The 26694-nt window shown below is 41.2% G+C and overlaps 1 protein-coding gene across 1 annotated transcript in view; it reads right to left on the bottom strand.

Annotated features, from left to right (window-relative positions):
- Positions 1 to 336: 336 nt before the first annotated feature.
- Positions 337 to 26694, bottom strand: part of LOC147109306 (uncharacterized) — a 159730-nt gene continuing 133372 nt past the window's right edge. The window contains exons 7-8 of the mRNA XM_086003122.1: positions 5145 to 26331; positions 337 to 3957 (exon numbers count right to left, since the gene is read on the bottom strand). Of these exons, the coding sequence (XP_085859248.1) occupies positions 2819 to 3957; positions 5145 to 26331 (22326 nt within the window). The 3' untranslated portion in view covers positions 337 to 2818. The remainder of the gene's footprint in view (positions 3958 to 5144; positions 26332 to 26694) is intronic.

Here is a 26694-nt window from a genome sequence, read left to right on the forward strand (position 1 = left end):
GAGCTCTGAGTAGAGCGTTTGTTTTGGGAGTCTGTGACCCGTCCATTGGAGCTGATTGAGCGTGGTCAGAGCTTCGACGCTGGGGATGTTGGCCTGAGCAAGAACACTGACGTTTATATTTCCTTGAACACAACAGATGCCACATGTTTATATCATGTTAGCCATTGTTCCACACCATGGCTAACTCTTAACTCTTAATGGCCCCAAAAACAAGTCACGAATCTTACAACCTGTGTTTAAGCAAACAATTGAACCACAGTGTCAGCTAAAACAGTTCCTTGACACATCAAACTCTAAAGCATCTTGGGATTGAACAACTTTAACCATTTCATTCAGTAAAAAGAAACCAAAATCTTTAATCATATGAGATTAAACCAAATCCTAATCCTACGTATATAGGTTCTACTTCTACGGGTTAATTTAATGTAATATATTGGACTAACTTTTGTCATTTTATCATTGTCATTTTTATTTTATAATTGTATGGCAATTAGCTGCAGCTATATTCTAAGTTAACAAATAGTTACCACTTAAAACAAACAAAGCATTTTTCAAATTTTATCTCTAAACAGTTATTTTATTGATGATACATACACAAAGTTAGCAAATGCAACTGTAAGAAAACTTAGCAAAGCAAAATCAATATTCCATATGATTAATACTTTGGAGTAACAGTGGCATAAATCAGCAGCAGTTTTCAGGATACAAATTTCATTTAATCATATTTACAACAAAAATATTCACACAGATTTTAATGCATTTTTAGGATTTACAGGACAAGAACAAATTAGAATTCTATCTACTAAGCTCCACTGATATTTTGAAGTTAACCACTTGCGTGATGATTCCTTCTTTGTGACTATTTTATTGAGTGTATTATTCATACACATGCTTTAAGCGTGATGTTTGTGATACCATTAACGCAAGTACAAGATCAGTGATGTGAAATCCACTATAATCATTTTAGAAATATTGGCCTAGAAATTCAGTATAGCCACTTTTGGGGCGGTAAAGTCGGGCGGCCGCTAAAGTTTGCGCCCGGCGCAAAGTCGAGCCCCCTTCGCCGATATTCAGTCGCATCGCCCTAAGAGGTTGCTGCTGCGCTAAAGCAGGCAATGCACGACTATTATTAGGCGCTAAGCCGGCGGCCCGGGGCAAAACCCCGGAAGTCGGGCGCAGGGCAGGTGCGGCGAGCTGCTGATTGACGGCAGACACTCTGGCGCCGGTGAGCTCTTAAAGGGGGAGGGTACATTTGTGTTTTTGCAAGGCCGACATTAGTTTGTCCTCCTCCTCCTCCTCCTCCTCCTGTGTTGAGCCAAACCAGAAGATCCGTCTCTCACAAAAAGGAGTGTTGCAACACGGCTGCCGTTTCTAGTGCAGGGGAAGTGCCCTTTAATTTGCGCTCCCTGTGGCCCGCATCGGCTGAGCAACGTTCCACTCAACAGTCGTTAGGGTCGCCCGGTGCACAATGGGGCGGCGCGAGTGAAGTTCCGGTTCCGGGCGCACAAAGGGCGTTGCACGACGAAATGACGTCATGATCTGCGCGCGCAGATGAGCGCGCGCAATGACTTTGTGCCGGCGCTAAATGTCTACTGAAGTTGGGGCGAGGCGCAGATCGCGCTGCGCCCGGGCGCTAAGCGCCTAGCGCTCGAGATCTACTCCTCCTAAGGCGCTAACGGCGGCGCAGCCAACTGAATTTCTAGGCCATTATGTTGTGGGAAACTGTATGGTGCAGTGTATTAGATACTGGGCTTTCACCTCTGAGACCTGGATTCAAGACTGATGTGATGAAAGTGTCCTCTGCCTTCTGGCTGTAAGGATCCTGTGTGAAATGACTCCTAGTGGACATAGGCCTATAGCACAAAATTGCTCCTAAATTGACACTAATTGGCAATGTCACTCAGACAGGCCTAACGATGATTAGTGTGAGAAATGAAAAAATATAATACTGTGCACTGTGATATATGCTTCTAAGTGCTGAGGCAAATTGAGTGGAAGGAACTTTACTCTGCAGCAGAAAATGTTTGATGCTGACATTGGGTGCCTTAAATAGCAAATATTCTATTCCTGATCACTATCACCACTCACCTTGATGAGCACAAAAAAATTTGCCTTGGCACCTTTTATAAGCAATTTATGTGCATGTCCTATTACATTACCTCGGTCAGTGTATCATATTTCTTACTTTTTTTGTTCAGAACTGGCAGATAGTTCAAGTCTAAAGGGTTTATTATTAGGGATGGATTGTGAACATTTTTAAAGTTTCTATCTCTGATAAAATCTTAATGCCTTCATGCTTATTCTTTATTACTGTATTAGTTATTTCTGTCAAACATAATTTACATGTATAAATGATCATGAGAAAGTATCTCATTAACACTTAGATATCCATGAAGCAAACTATGCAGGTGATTATTCGAAAAGACAAAAAAGTCACCAACATTAACTGACTGAAAACTGCAGTTAAGGTGTGCGTCACTGAATGAAGATTTGAAGGCATGAAGCTTTGTCCCAGTTATATTTAAGTCAAATACAATTGTTGAACAGCCTTTACGTAAATATGTAAAATAATGTACAATTTACTGAAGTGGTCTATATTTTAAATTCTGAATATATTGTTCTTAAAGCAAGTTCTATTATAATGTGAAAATGTGATCTTTAACACCTAATGCTATATGAAATATCCTTATTGTTCTATAAAACACCTTTTTGCACAGAATAATCTAGTTAATATTTGGTTAAATGCAGAAAACAGCAAAGATAACTACAGTGTAAAAGCATCATATCACAATTATAAACAAGACTGTAAATGCATGTTTTATTCCTTAGTTACTGTCTTTTTAACTTGTTTTGTCTCAGATTCAGTTACAGAGATGGAAACTGATGAAGGTTGGGATGTTTCATAGAACTGTTTTTGTTCACTCTGAATCATTTCTCTCATTCTTTGGAAAACAGTAGATGTATCATCAGTAGTCGTTGCTTCAGGAACTATGTCTCCCTGTACTATGGAACTCTCAGTTAAGACAACTACAGTTCCTTCAGTTTTGGTATATTTCTTAGTGAAGACGTGCCCTTCAGCAGACACAGTGTATTCTGATTTGGGTAAGTGGAATTCAGACAGGAATGAAGAACATTCTTTGGTAGACGTCACTGTTTCAGATGTCCCACTGGCAGCTTGTTCTTGAATAAGATATTCTTTAGTGACAACTGTGGAATGTTCTATAGGATATGTACATGATGAACCTTCAGGTAGCGAGGATATTGATAGGTTAGGAATTTGAAAGATTCCTGGTTTGTCTATGCTTTGTTGTTCCTCATTTGTTTTTGTAATTTTAGTTTCAATCAGAGTAGTTTGAAGAAGCCCAGATGAAATTTCACAGGGCGAAACTTGGCCTTGATGAGAACATTCAGGCAAAGACATTTTGCTTGTCTTGGATGACTGTGCATTCATAGTGAAATCACCTGATTCCAACAAAGCAAGCTCAGTTCTGGCAGTTGATGTCACTACTTGGCTGGGCGTTTTCACATATGCGTCTGCTGTTGTGACATCAGGGTTTTTGCACTTTACTGTGACCTTTTGAGTTGTGCTATCATCAGCAACTGTATTTGCAATACCTTCAAGAGTTGCTTCTTTTGATATAGGGAATATTAATGGTGATACTTCATCTGTAGACCCTTTAGGTAAATTGTCATGACCATCAGTTTTCACGTCAGTGGTTTTGACACTAAATTTAACTGGTCCTGTGTTAGACGTTGGACTTTCATGTGCAGCTTGTTTCTCACTATCAGTGTCCTTTTCTTTTTTCCATGGTGATGAAAAGCTAATTTTTGGAAATTTAAACCAACTTGTCTTCCCCTTTGATGTGGAACTATCATCTATTGTTGTTACTTCAGCATCTTTTTGGCCTTTGAGTTCAGGAACAGATTTATTCAGATCCTCACCAGTTTTTCCTTGAACTGAAACATCAGATGTGTAAGAAAAAAAAAGAATGTTAGGGAATTTAAATTTAACCTTACTAGGTTTAACCTTATCATTAAGTTCTTCAGCATTTGTCTTATCAACATTCAGTTCTACCTAACATGGTTTACCAACAGATTCTTTTAATATTGTTTTTTTCTGAATGAATGGACATTAGCACAACTAGATTGCGACTTCAGACATTAACAACTGCACCTTCTTCATACTGTTTAATGTCAAATATGCATACTTTCATTTTATGTACATTCATGTTTCACCAAAGTTTTTCTCCTTTTGTACCTTGCAGTTCTTTTCCTAACACCTTAATGTGCCCCCTTCTGTTTAGTTACATCATCAGAACCAGGGCTCTCAATATCACTACAAAGGACTGGTCAAAATATTGATTGTTCTGTAACAGCATTGAATTTTGCCTGTATTATAGCAATATTTATAGACTCTATATATGAATCAAATTCTTTGCTATGGGTCACTGTTCCAGTCTTTGAGGAACAGACCTCAATTCTGGAGGCATTCATTTTTAATAGTGAAATGCCACATCTCAGTTCTTTTCTTCTCAGGAGCAATAAGTTGGTCTCTAGTATCTCCTGTTTCTTTAGTGTCTATAATAGTAGCCAACAATGATGATTGGATATTATATTCTGAACTTTTCATGCACACTTTCCTTTCACCGTATGATGCTCTTTCCTTCAAATTGCTACCATGTTAAATTCATATCAACATCATCCGTGCTAAATCATTTGCCATTCATTCCAAAGCTAAGCATTTCCAAAATAATCTCAGTTTTAACAACATTTAATTTGCTATCTAAATTCGTTCCATTACCAAATGGAGCACATTTTTGGGATGAAATACCTTTCTGAACATCGGGGTGGGGGGGGTGAAATTGGCCTCAGGCGGCAGTGCAAAACGGGCAATAAGTAACCGTTTTACACCCCAGCTAATTTTATTTTCCATAGAGTTTAACGGAAAAGAAACTTGGGAGGGGTGTAAAACAGGCTTCCTATTCGCTATCACCCATTTTGCGCTACCACCAAAGACCAATTTCACCTCCCAGATGTGTTAGCTCCAATATTTCAAATCGAGCTACTATTATCATGCAGCTAAACAATTTTCAAGCTACATTACCAACTTTCTAAATCAAATGTCATTACACCATTATTAGTACCTGTTTTTGTTGCCACAGCCTTGGTATTATCAAGATCTTGAGACAGTGAAACATCTTTGTCTGCCGTGTTCACACCAAAGTCCACGTCAGGAAAATTAAATTTGGAAAGGGAAACTCCAAATGATGACACTTTCATCTCTGGCATTTTCAAATTAGGATCTGCATCTTCTGCCTTAATATCCACTGAATCAGCCTTCACATTTAATCTAGATTCATGCGTGACAGTCTCTGGACTTTCGAAGTCCACTGCTACATCAGGAACCTTCCCATCAAGTTCAGCTTTTGACTGGCTTGCATCAACATCAACATTACCCTCCACTAGTAATGGCTTTTGTACCTTTGACATTTTCACCTTGGCATCAGGGCCTTGTAGTTCAAGATCCCCAACATTGAGATCACCATCCAACTTCCCAGGTTTCATTTTTACTGCAGTCAGTTTCACATCAGCATCACCTTCAGCTAGATAGCTGCCTGCTTTAGGCAGACTGACATCAACATTAAGTTTGGGAAATTTAATTTCGGATCTAGAAAATCCAAATATTGGCTGTTCAAGTTTTGGCATTTTTGTGTTTCTTCCTTCTCCAACATCAGACACGTTCACATTTACTTCACATTCTGGTGCTCCTACATCAATCTTTGGGCCTTTAATATCCACTTCAGGTATTGCAAGTGAAATATCCACATCTGGCTTCTTCATACTAACATCCATGTCAGGACCTTTAAATTTTGGGAGTGAAACTCCAAAAGATGGCATTTTCATAGTTGGCATTTTGAACTTAGAACCAGCACCTTTCACCTTCAGATCTGCTGAATCAACATCCACATCTACTGTTGGTGCATGGATGTCTGTCGCTGGACCTTTCATGTCCATTGACAGACCAGTACCTGAAACATCAAGTTCAGGCTTAGACAGTGCTGTATCAACATCAATTTTCCCTTTCACCGTTGCAATGCCAATATCTATTGACGGCTTTTTTACCTTGGGCATTTTTAGACTGACATCAGAGCCTTCCAAGTCAAGGTTCCCAACACTGAGATCTCCTTCCAATGTGTCTGGTTTTATGTCTACTGATGGCACTTTCACATCCACATCAGCTTTTGGTAGAGAGATGTCAACTTTGGGCAGGCTGACATCAAGGTCCATTTTGGGAGCTTTTAAGTCAGGTGCAGAAAATCCAAATTTTGGCCCTTTCATTTTGGGCATTTTTATATTTCCTCCTTCTAATTGAATGTCTACATCAGGTATCTCCACATCAAATTCACATTCTGGTGCTCCTACATCAATCTTTGGGCCTTTAATATCCACTTCAGGAATTCCAAGTGAAATATCCACGTCTGGTTTCTTCATACTGACATCCACATGAGGACCTTTGAACTTTGGAAGTGAAATTCCAAAGGATGGCATTTTCATAGTTGGAATTTTGAACGTACCACTAGCACCTTTCACCTTCAGGTCTGATGAATTTATATCCACATCTACTGTTGGTGCATGGATGTCAGTCATTGGACCTTTGATGTCCATTGACAGACTAGTACCTGAAACATCGAGTTCTGGCATAGACAGTGCTGTATCAACATCAATTTTCCCTTTCACCGTTGGAATACCAATATCTATTGACGGCTTTTTTACCTTGGGCATTTTTAGACTGACATCAGCGCCCTCCAAGTCAAGGTTCCCAACACTGAGATCTCCTTCCAATGTGCCTGGTTTTATGGTTACTGATGGCACTTTCACATCCACATCAGCTTTTGGTAGAGAGATGTCAACTTTGGGCAGGCTGACATCCAGGTTCATTTTGGGAGCTTTTATGTCAGGTGCAGAAAATCCAAATTTCGGCCCTTTCATTTGGGGCTTTTTTATTTTTCCTCCTCCTTCAATGTTCACATCAGGTATCTCCACATCAAATTCACATTCTGGTGCTCCTACATCAATCTTTGGGCCTTTAATATCCACTTCAGGTTTTGCAAGTGTAATATCCACATCTGGCTTCTTCACACTGACATCCAAGTGAGGAGCTTTGAATTTTGGAAGTGAAACTCCAAATGATGGCATTTTCATAGTTGGCATTTTGAACTTAGATCCAGCACCTTTCACCTTCAGGTCTGCAGAATCAACATCCACATCTACTGTTGGTGCATGGATGTCAGTCGTTGGACCTTTGATGTCCATTGACAGTCCAGGAACTGAAACATCGAGTTCTGGCTTAGACAGTGCTGTATCAACATCAATTTTCCCTTTCACCGTTGGAATACCAATATCTATTGATGGCATTTTTATCTTGGGCATTTTTAGACTCACATCAGGGCCTTCAAAGTCCAAGGACCCAACACTGAGATCTCCTTCCAATGTGCCTGGTTTTATGTCTACTGGTGGCACTTTCACATTCGCACCAGCTTTTGGTAGAGAAATGTCGACTTTGGGGAGACTGACATCAAGGTCCATTTTGGGAGCTTTTATGTCAGGTGCAGAAAATCCAAATTTCGGCCCTTTCATTTTGGGCTTTTTTATTTTTCCTCCTCCTTCAATGTCTACCTCAGGTATCTCCACATCAAATTCACATTCTGGTGCTCCTACATCAATCTTTGGGCCTTTAATATCCACTTCAGGAATTCCAAGTATAATATCCACATCTGGCTTCTTCATACTGACATCCAAGTGAGGACCTTTGAATTTTGGAAGTGAAACTCCAAATGATGGCATTTTCATAGTTGGCATTTTGAACTTAGATCCAGCACCTTTCACCTTCAAGTCTGCAGAATCAACATCCACATCTACTGTTGGTGCATGGATGTCAGTCCTTGGACCTTTGATGTCCATTGACAGTCCAGGAGTTGAAACATCGAGTTCTGGCTTAGACAGTGCTGTATCAACATCAATTTTCCCTTTCACCGTTGGAATACCAATATCTATTGATGGCTTTTTAATCTTGGGCATTTTTATATTTCCTGCTTCTACTTCAATGTCTACATCAGGTATCTCCACATCAAATTCTGCTTCTGGTGCTCCTACATCAATCTTTGTGCCTTTAATATCCACTTCAGGTTTTGCAAGTGAAATATCCACATCTGTTTTTTTCATACTGACATCCACATGAGGACCTTTGAACTTTGGAAGTGAAATTCCAAACGATGGCATTTTCATAGTTGGCATTTTGAACGTACCACTAGCACCTTTCACCTTCAGGTCTGCTGAATCTACATCCACATCCACTGTTGGTGCATGGATGTCAGTCGTTGGACCTTTGATGTCCAATGACAGACTAGTAGCTGAAACATCGAGTTCTGGCGTAGACAGTGCTGTATCAACATCAATTTTCCCTTTCACCGTTGGAATACCAATATCTATTGATGGCATTTTTATCTTGGGCATTTTTAGACTGACATCAGGGCCTTCAAAGTCCAAGGACCCAACACTGAGATCTCCTTCCAATGTGCCTGGTTTTATGTCTACTGGTGGCACTTTCACATTCGCACCAGCTTTTGGTAGAGAAATGTCAACTTTGGGGAGACTGACATCAAGGTCCATTTTGGGAGCTTTTATGTCAGGTGCAGAAAATCCAAATTTCAGCCCTTTCATTTCGGGCTTTTTTATTTTTCCTCCTCCTTCAATGTTCACATCAGGTATCTCCACATCAAATTCACATTCTGGTGATCCTACATCAATCATTGGGCCTTTAATATCCACTTCAGGTTTTGCAAGTGTAATATCCACATCTGGCTTCTTCATACTGACATCCACGTCAGAATGTTTGAATTTTGGAAGTGAAACCCCAAATGATGGCATTTTCATCTTTGGCATTTTGAACTTAGATCCAGCACCTTTCACCTTCAGGTCTGCTGAATCAACATCCACATCTACTGTTGGTGCATCGATGTCTGTCGCTGGACCTTTGATGTCAGCTGACAGTCCAGGAGCTGAAACATCGAGTTCTGGCTTTGACAGGGCTGTATCAGAATCAATTTTCCCTTCCACCATTGGTATACCAATATCTATTGTTGGCTTTTTTATCTTGGGCATTTTTAGACTGACATCAGCGCCCTCCAACTCAAAGGTCCCAACACTGAGATCTCCTTCCAACGTGCCTGGTTTTATGTCTACTGATGGCACTTTCACATCCCCAACAGCTTTTGGAAGTGAGATGTCAACTTTGGGCAGGCTGACATCAAGGTCCATTTTGGGAGCTTTTATGTCAGGTGCAGAAAATCCAAATTTCGGCCCTTTTATTTTGGGCATTTTTATATTTCCTCCTTCTACTTCAATGTCTACATCAGGTATCTCCACATCAAATTCTCCTTCTGGTGCTCCTACATCAATCTTTGGGCCTTTAATATCCACTTCAGGTTTTGCAAGTGAAATATCCACATCTGGTTTCTTCATACTGACATCCACATGAGGACCTTTGAACTTTGGAAGTGAAATTCCAAATGATGGCATTTTCATAGTTGGCATTTTGAACATACCACTAGCACCTTTCACCTTCAGGTCTGCTGAATCTACATCTACATCTACTGTTGGTGCATGGATGTCAGTCCTTGGACCTTTGATATCCACTGACAGTCCAGTACCTGAAACATCGAGTTCTGGCTTAGACAGTGCTGTATCAACATCAATTTTCCCTTTAACCGTTGGAATACCAATATCTATTGATGGCTTTTTTATCTTGGGCATTTTTAGACTGACATCAGAGCCTTCCAAGTCAAGGGACCCAACACTGAGATCTCCTTCCAACGTGCCTGGTTTTATATCTACTGGTGGCACTTTTACATCTGCATCAGCTTTTGGTAGCGAGATGTCAACTTTGGGCAGGCTGACATCAAGGTCCATTTTGGGAGCTTTCATGTCAGGTGCAGAAAATCCAAATTTCGGCCCTTTCATTTTGGGCTTTTTTATTTTTCCTCCTCCTTCAAGATTCACATCAGGTACCTCCACATCAAATTCACATTCTGGTGCTCCTACATCAATCTTTGGGCCTTTAATATCCACTTCAGGTTTTGCAAGTGTAATATCCACATCTGGCTTCTTCATACTGACATCCAGGTGAGGACTTTTGAATTTTGGAAGTGAAACTCCAAATGATGGCATTTTCATAGTTGGCATTTTGAACTTAGATCCAGCACCTTTCACTTTCAGGTCTGCAGAATCAACATCCACATCTACTGTTGCTGCATGGATGTCAGTCCTTGGACCTTTGATGTCCATTGACAGTCCAGGAGCTGAAACATTGAGTTCTGGCTTAGACAGTGCTGTATCAACATCAATTTTCCCTTTCACCATTGGAATACCAATATTTATTGATGGCTTTTTTATCTTGGGCATTTTTAGACTGACATCAGGGCCTTCCAAGTCCAAGGACCCAACACTGAGATCTTCTTCCAACGTGCCTGGCTTTATATCTACTGATGGCACTTTCACATCCGCACCAGCTTTTGGTAGCGAGATGTCAACTTTGGGCAGGCAGACATCAAGGTCCATTTTGGGAGCTTTTATGTCAGATGCAGAAAATCCAAATTTCGGCCCTTTCATTTTGGGCTTGTTTATTTTTCCTCCTCCTTCAATGTTCACATCAGGTATCTCCACATCAAATTCACATTTTGGTGCTCCTACATCAATCTTTGGGCCTTTAATATCCACTTCAGGAATTCCAAGTGTAATATCCACATCTGGTTTCTTCATATTGACATCCACATGAGGACCTTTGAACTTTGGAAGTGAAATTCCAAACGATGGCATTTTCATAGTTGGCATTTTGAATGTACCACTAGCACCTTTCACCTTCAGGTCTGCTGAATCTACATCTACATCTACTGTTCGTGCATGGATGTCAGTCGTTGGACCTTTGATGTCCATTGACAGACCAGTACCTGAAACATCGAGTTCCGGCTTAGACAGTGCTGTATCAACATCAATTTTCCCTTTCACTGTTGGAATACCAATATCTATTGATGGCTTTTTTATCTTGGGCATTTTTAGACTGACATCGGAGCCTTCCAAATCAAGCGACTCAACACTGAGATCTCCTTCCAATGTGCCTGGTTTTATGTCTACCAGTGGCACTTTCACACCTGCATCAGCTTTTGGTAGAGAGATGTCAACTTTGGGCAGGCTGATATCAAGGTCCATTTTGGGAGCTTTCAAGTCAGGTGCAGAAAATCCAAATTTCGGCCCTTTAATTTTGGGCTTTTTTATTTTTCCTCCTCCTTCAATGTTCACATCAGGTATCTCCACATCAAATTCACATTCTGGTGCTCCTACATCAATCTTTGGGCCTTTAATATGCACTTCAGGAATTCCAAGTGAAATATCCACATCTGGCTTCTTCCTACTGACATCCACGTCAGAACTTTTGAATTTTGGAAGTGAAACTCCAAACGAAGGCATTTTCATAGTTGGCATTTTGAACTTAGAACCAGCACCTTTCACCTTCAGGTCTGCAGAATCAACATCCACATCTACTGTTGGTGCATGGATGTCTGTCGCTGGACCTTTGATGTCAACTGACAGTCCAGGAGCTGATACATCAAGTTCAGGCTTAGACAGGGCTGTATCAACATCAATTTTCCCTTTCACCGTTGGAATACCGATATCTATTGATGGCTTTTTTATCTTGGGCATTTTTAGACTGACATCAGAGCCTTCCAAGTCAAGGGACCCAACACTGAGATCTCCTTCCAACGTGCCTGGTTTTATATCTACTGATGGCACTTTCACATCCGCACCAGCTTTTGGTAGCGAGATGTCAACTTTGGGCAGGCAGACATCAAGGTCCATTTTGGGAGCTTTTATGTCAGATGCAGAAAATCCAAATGTCGGCCCTTTCATTTCGGGCTTTTTTATTTTTCCTCCTCCTTCAATGTCTACCTCAGGTATCTCCACATCAAATTCACATTTTGGTGCTCCTACATCAATCTTTGGGACTTTAATATCCACTTCAGGAATTTCAAGTGAAATATCCATATCTGGCTTCTTCATACTGACATCCACGTCAGAACTTTTGAATTTTGGAAGTGAAACTCCAAACGATGGCATTTTCATAGTTGGCATTTTGAACTTAGATCCAGCACCTTCCACCTTCAGGTCTGCAGAATCAACATCCACATCTACTGTTGGTGCATGGATGTCTGTCGTTGGACATTTGATGTCCATTGACAGACCAGCACCTGAAACATCGAGGTCTGGCATAGACAGTTTTGTATCAACATCAATTTTCCCTTTCACTGTTGGAATGCCAATATCTATTGATGGCTTTTTTATCTTGGGCATTTTTAGACTGACATCAGAGCCCTCCAACTCAAAGGTCCCAACACTGAGATCTCCTTCCAATGTGCCTGGTTTTATATCTACTGATGGCACTTTCACATCCACAGCAGCCTTTGGAAGCGAGATGTCAACTTTGGGCAGGCTGACATCAAGGTCCATTTTGGGAGCTTTTATGTCAGGTGCAGAAAATCCAAATTTCGGCCCTTTCATTTTGGGCATTTTTATATTTCCTCCTTCTACTTCAATGTCTACATCAGGTATCTCCACATGAAATTCTCCTTCTGGTGCTCCTACATCAATCTTTGGGCCTTTAATATCCACTTCAGGTTTTGCAAGTGAAATATCCACATCTGCTTTCTTCATACTGACATCCACATGAGGACCTTTGAACTTTGGAAGTGAAATTCCAAACGATGGCATTTTCATAGTTGGCATTTTGAACGTACCACTAGCACCTTTCACCTTCAGGTCTGCTGAATCTACATCCACATCCACTGTTGGTGTATGGATGTCAGTCGTTGGACCTTTGATGTCCATTGACAGACCAGTACCTGAAACATCGAGTTCCGGCTTAGACAGTGCTGTATCAACATCAATTTTCCCTTTCACTGTTGGAATACCAATATCTATTGATGGCTTTTTTATCTTGGGCATTTTTAGACTGACATCAGAGCCCTCCAACTCAAAGGTCCCAACACTGAGATCTCCTTCCAATGTGCCTGGTTTTATATCTACTGATGGCACTTTCACATCCACAGCAGCCTTTGGAAGCGAGATGTCAACTTTGGGCAGGCTGACATCAAGGTCCATTTTGGGAGCTTTTATGTCAGGTGCAGAAAATCCAAATTTCGGCCCTTTCATTTTGGGCATTTTTATATTTCCTCCTTCTACTTCAATGTCTACATCAGGTATCTCCACATGAAATTCTCCTTCTGGTGCTCCTACATCAATCTTTGGGCCTTTAATATCCACTTCAGGTTTTGCAAGTGAAATATCCACATCTGCTTTCTTCATACTGACATCCACATGAGGACCTTTGAACTTTGGAAGTGAAATTCCAAACGATGGCATTTTCATAGTTGGCATTTTGAACGTACCACTAGCTCCTTTCACCTTCAGGTCTGCTGAATCTACATCTACATCTACTGTTGGTGCATGGAGGTCAGTCGTTGGACCTTTGATGTCCATTGACAGTCCAGGAGCTAATACATCAAGTTCAGGCTTAGACAGGGCTGTATCAACATCAATTTTCCCTTTCACTGTTGGAATACCAATATCTATTGATGGCTTTTTTATCTTGGGCATTTTTAGACTGACATCGGAGCCTTCCAAATCAAGCGACTCAACACTGAGATCTCCTTCCAATGTGCCTGGTTTTATGTCTACCAGTGGCACTTTCACACCTGCATCAGCTTTTGGTAGAGAGATGTCAACTTTGGGCAGGCTGATATCAAGGTCCATTTTGGGAGCTTTCAAGTCAGGTGCAGAAAATCCAAATTTCGGCCCTTTAATTTTGGGCTTTTTTATTTTTCCTCCTCCTTCAATGTTCACATCAGGTATCTCCACATCAAATTCACATTCTGGTGCTCCTACATCAATCTTTGGGCCTTTAATATGCACTTCAGGAATTCCAAGTGAAATATCCACATCTGGCTTCTTCCTACTGACATCCACGTCAGAACTTTTGAATTTTGGAAGTGAAACTCCAAACGAAGGCATTTTCATAGTTGGCATTTTGAACTTAGAACCAGCACCTTTCACCTTCAGGTCTGCAGAATCAACATCCACATCTACTGTTGGTGCATGGATGTCTGTCGCTGGACCTTTGATGTCAACTGACAGTCCAGGAGCTGATACATCAAGTTCAGGCTTAGACAGGGCTGTATCAACATCAATTTTCCCTTTCACCGTTGGAATACCGATATCTATTGATGGCTTTTTTATCTTGGGCATTTTTAGACTGACATCAGAGCCTTCCAAGTCAAGGGACCCAACACTGAGATCTCCTTCCAACGTGCCTGGTTTTATATCTACTGATGGCACTTTCACATCCGCACCAGCTTTTGGTAGCGAGATGTCAACTTTGGGCAGGCAGACATCAAGGTCCATTTTGGGAGCTTTTATGTCAGATGCAGAAAATCCAAATGTCGGCCCTTTCATTTCGGGCTTTTTTATTTTTCCTCCTCCTTCAATGTCTACCTCAGGTATCTCCACATCAAATTCACATTTTGGTGCTCCTACATCAATCTTTGGGACTTTAATATCCACTTCAGGAATTTCAAGTGAAATATCCATATCTGGCTTCTTCATACTGACATCCACGTCAGAACTTTTGAATTTTGGAAGTGAAACTCCAAACGATGGCATTTTCATAGTTGGCATTTTGAACTTAGATCCAGCACCTTCCACCTTCAGGTCTGCAGAATCAACATCCACATCTACTGTTGGTGCATGGATGTCTGTCGTTGGACATTTGATGTCCATTGACAGACCAGCACCTGAAACATCGAGGTCTGGCATAGACAGTTTTGTATCAACATCAATTTTCCCTTTCACTGTTGGAATGCCAATATCTATTGATGGCTTTTTTATCTTGGGCATTTTTAGACTGACATCAGAGCCCTCCAACTCAAAGGTCCCAACACTGAGATCTCCTTCCAATGTGCCTGGTTTTATATCTACTGATGGCACTTTCACATCCACAGCAGCCTTTGGAAGCGAGATGTCAACTTTGGGCAGGCTGACATCAAGGTCCATTTTGGGAGCTTTTATGTCAGGTGCAGAAAATCCAAATTTCGGCCCTTTCATTTTGGGCATTTTTATATTTCCTCCTTCTACTTCAATGTCTACATCAGGTATCTCCACATGAAATTCTCCTTCTGGTGCTCCTACATCAATCTTTGGGCCTTTAATATCCACTTCAGGTTTTGCAAGTGAAATATCCACATCTGCTTTCTTCATACTGACATCCACATGAGGACCTTTGAACTTTGGAAGTGAAATTCCAAACGATGGCATTTTCATAGTTGGCATTTTGAACGTACCACTAGCTCCTTTCACCTTCAGGTCTGCTGAATCTACATCTACATCTACTGTTGGTGCATGGAGGTCAGTCGTTGGACCTTTGATGTCCATTGACAGTCCAGGAGCTAATACATCAAGTTCAGGCTTAGACAGGGCTGTATCAACATCAATTTTCCCTTTCACTGTTGGAATACCAATATCTATTGATGGCTTTTTTATCTTGGGCATTTTTAGACTGACATCGGAGCCTTCCAAATCAAGCGACTCAACACTGAGATCTCCTTCCAATGTGCCTGGTTTTATGTCTACCAGTGGCACTTTCACACCTGCATCAGCTTTTGGTAGAGAGATGTCAACTTTGGGCAGGCTGATATCAAGGTCCATTTTGGGAGCTTTCAAGTCAGGTGCAGAAAATCCAAATTTCGGCCCTTTAATTTTGGGCTTTTTTATTTTTCCTCCTCCTTCAATGTTCACATCAGGTATCTCCACATCAAATTCACATTCTGGTGCTCCTACATCAATCTTTGGGCCTTTAATATGCACTTCAGGAATTCCAAGTGAAATATCCACATCTGGCTTCTTCCTACTGACATCCACGTCAGAACTTTTGAATTTTGGAAGTGAAACTCCAAACGAAGGCATTTTCATAGTTGGCATTTTGAACTTAGAACCAGCACCTTTCACCTTCAGGTCTGCAGAATCAACATCCACATCTACTGTTGGTGCATGGATGTCTGTCGCTGGACCTTTGATGTCAACTGACAGTCCAGGAGCTGATACATCAAGTTCAGGCTTAGACAGGGCTGTATCAACATCAATTTTCCCTTTCACCGTTGGAATACCGATATCTATTGATGGCTTTTTTATCTTGGGCATTTTTAGACTGACATCAGAGCCTTCCAAGTCAAGGGACCCAACACTGAGATCTCCTTCCAACGTGCCTGGTTTTATATCTACTGATGGCACTTTCACATCCGCACCAGCTTTTGGTAGCGAGATGTCAACTTTGGGCAGGCAGACATCAAGGTCCATTTTGGGAGCTTTTATGTCAGATGCAGAAAATCCAAATTTCGGCCCTTTCATTTCGGGCTTTTTTATTTTTCCTCCTCCTTCAATGTCTACCTCAGGTATCTCCACATCAAATTCACATTTTGGTGCTCCTACATCAATCTTTGGGACTTTAATATCCACTTCAGGAATTTCAAGTGAAATATCCATATCTGGCTTCTTCATACTGACATCCACGTCAGAACTTTTGAATTTTGGAAGTGAAACTCCAAACGATGGCATTTTCATAGTTGGCATTTTGAACTTAGATCCAGCACCTTCCACCTTCAGGTCTGCAGAATCAACATCCACATCTACTGTTGGTGCATGGATGTCTGTCGTTGGACATTTGATGTCCATTGACAGACCAGCACCTGAAACATCGAGGTCTGGCATAGACAGTTTTGTATCAACATCAATTTTCCCTTTCACTGTTGGAATGCCAATATCTATTGATGGCTTTTTTATCTTGGGCATTTTTAGACTGACATCAGAGCCCTCCAACTCAAAGGTCCCAACACTGAGATCTCCTTCCAATGTGCCTGGTTTTATATCTACTGATGGCACTTTCACATCCACAGCAGCCTTTGGAAGCGAGATGTCAACTTTGGGCAGGCTGACATCAAGGTCCATTTTGGGAGCTTTTATGTCAGGTGCAGAAAATCCAAATTTCGGCCCTTTCATTTTGGGCATTTTTATATTTCCTCCTTCTACTTCAATGTCTACATCAGGTATCTCCACATGAAATTCTCCTTCTGGTGCTCCTACATCAATCTTTGGGCCTTTAATATCCACTTCAGGTTTTGCAAGTGAAATATCCACATCTGCTTTCTTCATACTGACATCCACATGAGGACCTTTGAACTTTGGAAGTGAAATTCCAAACGATGGCATTTTCATAGTTGGCATTTTGAACGTACCACTAGCTCCTTTCACCTTCAGGTCTGCAGAATCAACATCCACATCTACTGTTGGTGCATGGATGTCTGTCGCTGGACCTTTGATGTCAACTGACAGTCCAGGAGCTGATACATCAAGTTCAGGCTTAGACAGGGCTGTATCAACATCAATTTTCCCTTTCACCGTTGGAATACCGATATCTATTGATGGCTTTTTTATCTTGGGCATTTTTAGACTGACATCAGAGCCTTCCAAGTCAAGGGACCCAACACTGAGATCTCCTTCCAACGTGCCTGGTTTTATATCTACTGATGGCACTTTCACATCCGCACCAGCTTTTGGTAGCGAGATGTCAACTTTGGGCAGGCAGACATCAAGGTCCATTTTGGGAGCTTTTATGTCAGATGCAGAAAATCCAAATTTCGGCCCTTTCATTTCGGGCTTTTTTATTTTTCCTCCTCCTTCAATGTCTACCTCAGGTATCTCCACATCAAATTCACATTTTGGTGCTCCTACATCAATCTTTGGGACTTTAATATCCACTTCAGGAATTTCAAGTGAAATATCCATATCTGGCTTCTTCATACTGACATCCACGTCAGAACTTTTGAATTTTGGAAGTGAAACTCCAAACGATGGCATTTTCATAGTTGGCATTTTGAACTTAGATCCAGCACCTTCCACCTTCAGGTCTGCAGAATCAACATCCACATCTACTGTTGGTGCATGGATGTCTGTCGTTGGACATTTGATGTCCATTGACAGACCAGCACCTGAAACATCGAGGTCTGGCATAGACAGTTTTGTATCAACATCAATTTTCCCTTTCACTGTTGGAATGCCAATATCTATTGATGGCTTTTTTATCTTGGGCATTTTTAGACTGACATCAGAGCCCTCCAACTCAAAGGTCCCAACACTGAGATCTCCTTCCAATGTGCCTGGTTTTATATCTACTGATGGCACTTTCACATCCACAGCAGCCTTTGGAAGCGAGATGTCAACTTTGGGCAGGCTGACATCAAGGTCCATTTTGGGAGCTTTTATGTCAGGTGCAGAAAATCCAAATTTCGGCCCTTTCATTTTGGGCATTTTTATATTTCCTCCTTCTACTTCAATGTCTACATCAGGTATCTCCACATGAAATTCTCCTTCTGGTGCTCCTACATCAATCTTTGGGCCTTTAATATCCACTTCAGGTTTTGCAAGTGAAATATCCACATCTGCTTTCTTCATACTGACATCCACATGAGGACCTTTGAACTTTGGAAGTGAAATTCCAAACGATGGCATTTTCATAGTTGGCATTTTGAACGTACCACTAGCTCCTTTCACCTTCAGGTCTGCTGAATCTACATCTACATCTACTGTTGGTGCATGGAGGTCAGTCGTTGGACCTTTGATGTCCATTGACAGTCCAGGAGCTAATACATCAAGTTCAGGCTTAGACAGGGCTGTATCAACATCAATTTTCCCTTTCACTGTTGGAATACCAATATCTATTGATGGCTTTTTTATCTTGGGCATTTTTAGACTGACATCAGGGCCTTCCAAGTCAAGGGACCCAACACTGAGATCTCCTTCCAACGTGCCTGGTTTTATATCTACTGGTGGCACTTTCACATCTGCATCAGCTTTTGGTAGAGAGATGTCAACTTTGGGCAGGCTGATATCAAGGTCCATTTTGGGAGCTTTCAAGTCAGGTGCAGAAAATCCAAATTTCGGCCCTTTAATTTTGGGCTTTTTTATTTTTCCTCCTCCTTCAATGTTCACATCAGGTATCTCCACATCAAATTCACATTCTGGTGCTCCTACATCAATCTTTGGGCCTTTAATATGCACTTCAGGAATTCCAAGTGAAATATCCACATCTGGCTTCTTCATACTGACATCCACGTCAGAACTTTTGAATTTTGGAAGTGAAACTCCAAACGAAGGCATTTTCATAGTTGGCATTTTGAACTTAGAACCAGCACCTTTCACCTTCAGGTCTGCAGAATCAACATCCACATCTACTGTTGGTGCATGGATGTCTGTCGCTGGACCTTTGATGTCAACTGACAGTCCAGGAGCTGATACATCAAGTTCAGGCTTAGACAGGGCTGTATCAACATCAATTTTCCCTTTCACCGTTGGAATACCAATATCTATTGATGGCTTTTTTATCTTGGGCATTTTTAGACTGACATCAGAGCCTTCCAAGTCAAGGGACCCAACACTGAGATCTCCTTCCAACGTGCCTGGTTTTATATCTACTGATGGCACTTTCACATCCGCACCAGCTTTTGGTAGCGAGATGTCAACTTTGGGCAGGCAGACATCAAGGTCCATTTTGGGAGCTTTTACGTCAGATGCAGAAAATCCAAATTTCGGCCCTTTCATTTTGGGCTTTTTTATTTTTCCTCCTCCTTCAATGTCTACCTCAGGTGTCTCCACATCAAATTCACATTTTGGTGCTCCTACATCAATCGTTGGGCCTTTAATATCCACTTCAGGAATTTCAAGTGAAATATCCATATCTGGCTTCTTCATACTGACATCCACGTCAGAACTTTTGAATTTTGGAAGTGAAACTCCAAACGATGGCATTTTCATAGTTGGCATTTTGAACTTAGATCCAGCACCTTTCACCTTCAGGTCTGCAGAATCAACATCCACATCTACTGTTGGTGCATGGATGTCTGTCGTTGGACATTTGATGTCCATTGACAGACCAGCACCTGAAACATCGAGGTCTGGCATAGACAGTTTTGTATCAACATCAATTTTCCCTTTCACTGTTGGAATGCCAATATCTATTGATGGCTTTTTTATCTTGGGCATTTTTAGACGGACATCAGAGCCCTCCAACTCAAAGGTCCCAACACTGAGATCTCCTTCCAATGTGCCTGGTTTTATATCTACTGATGGCACTTTCACATCCACAGCAGCCTTTGGAAGCGAGATGTCAACTTTGGGCAGGCTGACATCAAGGTCCATTTTGGGAGCTTTTATGTCAGGTGCAGAAAATCCAAATTTCGGCCCTTTCATTTTGGGCTTTTTTATTTTTCCCCCTCCTTCAATGTCTACCTCAGGTATCTCCACATCAAATTCACATTCTGGTGCTCCTACTTCAATCTTTGGGCCTTTAATATCCACTTCAGGAATTCCAAGTGAAATATCTACATCTGGCTTCTTCATACTGACATCCACGTCAGAACTTTTGAATTTTGGAAGTGAAACTCCAAACGATGGCATTTTCATAGTTGGCATTTTGAACTTAGATCCAGCACCTTTCACCTTCAGGTCTGCAGAATCAACATCCACATCTACTGCTGGTGCATGGATGTCTGTCGTTGGACCTTTGATGTCCATTGACAGACCAGCACCTGAAACATCGAGTTCTGGCGTAGACAGTCTTAGATCAACATCAGTTTTCCCTTTCACCGTTGGAATACCAATGTCTATTGATGGCTTTTTTATCTTGGGCATTTTTAGACTGACATCAGAGCCCTCCAACTCAAAGGTCCCAACACTGAGATCTCCTTCCAATGTGCCTGGTTTTATGTCTACTGATGGCACTTTCACATCCACAGCAGCTTTTGGGAGCGAGATGTCAACTTTGGGCAGGCTGACATCAAGGTCCACTTTGGGAGCTTTTATGTCAGATGCAGAAAATCCAAATTTCGGCCCTTTCATTTTGGGCATTTTTATTTTTCCTCCTCCTTCAATGTCTACCTCAGGTATCTCCACATCACATTCTCCTTCTGGTGCTGCATCAATTTTTGGGCTTTTAATATCCACTTCAGGTTTTGCAAGTGAAATATCCACATCTGGCTTCTTCATACTGACATCCACATGAGGACCTTCGAACTTTGGAAGTGAAATTCCAAACGATGGCATTTTCATAGTTGGCATTTTGAACGTTCCACTAGCACCTTTCACTTTCAGGTCTACTGATTCTGCATCTACATCTACTGTTGGTGCATGAATGTCAGTCGTTGGACCTTTGATGTCCATTGACAGACCAGTACCTGAAAGATCGAATTCTGGCTTAGACAGTGCTGTATCAACATCAATTTTCCCTTTCACTGTTGGAATACCAATATCTATTGATGGCTTTTTTAACTTGGGCATTTTTAGATTGAGATCAGGGCCTTCAAAGTCAAGGGTTCCAACACTGAGATCTCCTTCCAATTTGCCTGGTTTTATATCTACTGATGGCACTTTCACATCCACAGCAGCTTTTGGTAGAGAGATGTCAACTTTGGGCAGGCTGGCATCAAGGTCCATTTTGGGAGCTTTTATGTCAGGTGCAGAAAATCCAAATTTCGGCCCTTTCATTTGGGGCTTTTTTATTTTTCCTCCTCCTTCAATGTCTACCTCAGGTATCTCCACATCACATTCTCCTTCTGGTGTTTCTACATCAATCATTGGGCCTTTAATATCCACTTCAGGAATTCCAAGTGAAATAGTCACATCTGGCTTCTTCATACTGACATCCACGTCAGAACTTTTGAATTTTGGAAGTGAAACTCCAAGCGATGGCATTTTCATAGTTGGCATTTTGAACTTAGATCCAGCACCTTTCACCTTCAGGTCTGCAGAATCAACATCCACATCTACTGTTGGTGCATGGATGTCTGTCGTTGGACCTTTGATGTCCATTGACAGACCAGCACCTGAAACATCGAGTTCTGGTGTAGACAGTGCTGTATCAACATCAATTTTCCCTTTCACCGTTGGAATACTAATATCTATTGATGGCTTTTTTATCTTGGGCATTTTTAGACTGACATCAGAGCCTTCCAAGTCAAGGGACCCAACACTGCGATCTGCTTCCAATGTGCCTGGTTTTATATCTACTGATGGCACTTTCAGATCAGCATCAGCTTTTGGCAGAGAGATGTCAACTTTGGGCAGGCTGATATTAAGGTCCATTTTGGGAGCTTTTATGTCAGATGCAGAAAATCCAAATTTCAGCCCTTTCATTTTGGGCCTTTTTATATTTCCTCCTCCTTCAAGGTTCACATCAGGTATCTCAACATCAAGTTCACATTCTGGCGCTCCTACATCAATCTTTGGGCCTTTAATATCCACTTCAGGTTTTGCAAGTGTAATATCCACATCTGGCTTCTTAATACTGATATCCACGTCAGAACTTTTGAATTTTGGAATTGAAACTCCAAACGAAGGCATTTTCATAGTTGGCATTTTGAACTTAGAACCAGCACCTTTCACCTTCAGGTCTGCAGAATCAACATCCACATCTACTGTTGGTGCATGGGTGTCTGTCGTTGGACCTTTGATGTCAACTGACAGTCCAGGAGTTGATACATCAAGTTCAGGCTTAGACAGTGCTGTATCAGCATCAATTTTCCCTTTCACCGTTGGAATACCGATATCTATTGATGGCATTTTTATCTGGGGCATTTTTAGACTGACATCAGCGCCCTCCAACTCAAAGGTCCCAACACTGAGATCTCCTTCCAACGTGCCTGGTTTTATGTCTACTGATGGCACTTTCACATCCACATCAGCTTTTGGAAGCGAGATGTCAACTTTGGGCAGGCTGACATCAAGGTCCATTTTGGGAGCTTTTATGTCAGGTGCAGAAAATCCAAATTTCGGCCCTTTCATTTTGGGCATTTTTATATTTCCTCCTTCTACCTCAATGTCTACCTCAGGTATCTCCACATAACATTCTCCTTCTGGTGCTCCTACATCAATCTTTGGGCCTTTAATATCCACTTCAGGTTTTGCAAGTGAAATATTCACATCTGGTTTCTTCATACTGACATCCACATGAGGACCTTTGAACTTTGGAAGTGAAATTCCAAATGATGGCATTTTCATAGTTGGCATTTTGAACGTACCACTAGCACCTTTCACCTTCAGGTCTGCTGAATGTACATCTACATCTACTGTTGGTGTATGGATGTCAGTCATTGGACCTTTGATGTCCATTGGCAGACCAGTACCTGAAACATCGAGTTCTGGCTTAGACAGGGCTGTATCAAGATCAATTTTCCCTTTCCCCATTGGAATACCAATATCTATTGATGGCTTTTTTATCTTGGGCATTTTTAGACTGACATCAGGGCGTTCCAAGTCAAGGATCCCAACACTGAGATCTCCTTCCAATGTGCCTGGTTTAATATCTACTGATGGCACTTTCACATCCACACCAGCTTTTGGAAGCGAGATGTCAACTTTGGGCTGGCTGACATCAAGGTCCATTTTGGGAGCTTTTATGTCAGGTGCAGAAAATCCAAATTTCGGCCCTTTCATTTTGGGCTTTTTTATTATTCCTCCTTCTTCAATGTCTACCTCAGGTATCTCCACATCAAATTCACATTCTGGTGCTCCTACATCAATCTTTGGGCCTTTAATATCCACTTCAGGAATTCCAAGTGAAATATCCGTATCTGGCTTCTTCATACTGACATCCACGTCAGAACTTTTGAATTTTGGAAGTGAAACTCCAAACGATGGCATTTTCATAGTCGGCATTTTGAACTTAGATCCAGCACCTTTCACCTTCAGGTCTGCAGAATCAACATCCACACCTACTGTTGGTGCATGGATGTCTGTCATCGGACCTTTGATGTCCATTGACAGACCAGCACCTGAAACATCGAGTTCTGGCGTAGACAGTGTTGTATCGACATCAATTTTCCCTTTCACTGTTGGAATACCAATATCTATTGATGGCTTTTTTACCTTGGGCACTTTTAGACTGACATCAGAGCCCTCCAACTCAAAGGTCCCAACACTGAGATCTCCTTCCAATGTGCCTGGTTTTATGTCTACTGATGGCACTTTCACATCCACAGCAGCTTTTGGGAGCGAGATGTCAACTTTGGGCAGGCTGACACCAAGGTCCATTTTGGGAGCTTTTATGTCAGGTGCAGAAAATCCAAATTTCAGCCCTTTCATTTTGGGCATTTTTAAATTTCCTCCTTCTACCTCAATGTCTACCTCAGGTATCTCCACATCACATTCTCCTTCTGGTGCTCCTACATCAATCTTTGGGCCCTTAATATCCACTTCAAGTTTTGCAAGTGAAATATCCACATCTGGTTTCTTCATACTGACATCCACATGAGGGCCTTTGAATTTTGGAAGTGAAATTCCAAATGATGGCATTTTCATAGCTGGCATTTTGGGCTTATCACGAGCACCTTTCACCTTCAGGTCTGCAGAATTAACATCCACATCTACTGACGGTGTATGGATGTCAGTCGCTGGACCTTTGATGTCCATTGACAGTCCAGGAGCTGATATATCAAGTTTTGGCTTAGTCAGTGCTGTATCAACATCAATTTTCCCTTTCACCGTTGGAGTACCAATATCTATTGATGGCTTTTTTATCTTGGGCATTTTTAGAATGGCATTCTGGCCTTCCAGCTCAGTGGCCCCAACACTGAGTTCGCCTTCCATTATGCCTGGTTTTATTTCTACTGATGGTACTTTTGCATCCGCATCATCTTTGGGCAGACTTACATCGAGTTTCATTTTGGTCGCTTTTATTTCAGGTGCAGAAAATCCAAATTTCGGCCCTTTCATTTTTGGCATTTTTATTTTTCCTGTTTTTTGTTTGACTTGCATACTCGGAATCGCCACAGATACTTCAGCTTCAGGAGCTACTGGCTTCAACTCTGTGTCCCTAATGTCGGTTTGATGTCTGTTAAGCGAAATGTTGCTATCTGGCTTCTTCATGCTGATCTCCATACTTGAATCATGGTCTTCTAGCTCAATAGCCCCAATCCCTCCAACCTGCAACTTGCCTGGCATCATTTTTACTGCTGGTGCTTTCACATCCACATCAGTGCTTGATTCTGAGACGTCAACTTTCATTAAACTGACATCAATTGCAAGTGTAGATGACTTAGGGTGCATTCCAGAAGTTTTTCCTTTGGGCTCTTTCATTTTGGGCTTTTTTATTTTTTCCTGCTTTTCAATCTTGGGCTTGCTAGTTCGTGTTTCAGATTTTGGAAGTGAAATGTCAGTAATTTGCTTGTTGATACTTGCTTCATGCTCCTTATGTAATGGCAAGGTAACATCAGATTTTACATCTGTGATACTAAGTTCTTTTTGTGAGACATCTTGTTGTATTGACCGGACAGTTGTTTTCACACCTTCCCTACCCATTTGTGACTTAAGTTTTGACATTCCACCACTTGTTTTTAATTTCATTTCAGAATCTGTAATCTGAATAACTGGTATTGTGTCACTGTCTGTATTTGGAAACTCAATTTCATATTTTTGGTGTTCCATATTTGCATCTGATGATTGAAAACATGTTCCTTCCTCTGGTAATTTGGTTGCAATATCATGTGTGGGCAAAACTGGTTCTGAAAGTACAAATTTAGCTATTTTGAGTTTTGGCATTTTGAATTTGGATTCAGTGTTAATATTGTCCCAATCCGTTTCTTGACTTTGATTCTCCAGCTTTGGTTCAGATTGTTTCATTGTCATTGTTGTGTCATTTGTTTTTTGTGGTGTACTGTCTGCACTTATTTGCCGTGTGTCATATTTCAAAGCAGAGGAATCCTTGGTGCCTGTCGAAGGTTCTTGTTTTTCATCCTCAGAGGCTTCTGTTTTCCCTGTTTTTATTCCTCTTGCACCAATATGTGGAAGTTTTATTTTTCTTCTTTTCTTCACTTTTTGGGGTGTTTCTGCTGTTTTTAAATGGGATTCTATATCTGTGCTTGTTGCAGCTATGTCATGTTGATCACGTTCTTCTGTTTCTGATAAGCTGTGAGATCTGTCCAATTTGTGAGTCTTTGTTTTTTTGAAAGCTGGAAACTTGGGGCAGGAAAAGGTTACATCAGGTACTTCAGCCATCTTTGTCCTCCCCTTCTGAGTAGTTTCTTGCATTTGTGTTTCTGTTTGTGTGTCAATTTCTTCAGAGACATCTCTTGTTAGTTTTGTTTTACTTCCATAAAGTTTCATTAAAAAATCTTCTTCCGCTCCCTAAGAGAAGGATGCATTGTTATTTTATCAGTTTTTGTATGGAAGAAATCCATAAATTAGACAGATAGATAGATAACAGACAGATAGATAGATAGATAGGTAGGTAGATAGATAGATAGATAGCAGACAGACAGACAGACACAGATAGATAGATAGACAGGCAGACAAAAGTAACCACAGTGTATGTGTTGAATGCAGAACTTAGCTCACTTGAAAGGCTGACCTCTACAACACATTTGTAGCTTTGCCACTTTTAAGTTGCTTTGCAAGTGGGCTAAATTTTGACGTCAACATTTAAATAGCAAGCACTTTGTATGTGTACGTTATTATTTTCTAATGCATATGTGGCTCTAGAAATACCCA

The sequence above is a fragment of the Somniosus microcephalus genome, chromosome 12 (genome assembly GCF_052327205.1).
Source record: "Somniosus microcephalus isolate GS21.2 chromosome 12, FLI_Smic_1.0, whole genome shotgun sequence".
NCBI lineage: Eukaryota > Metazoa > Chordata > Chondrichthyes > Squaliformes > Somniosidae > Somniosus > Somniosus microcephalus.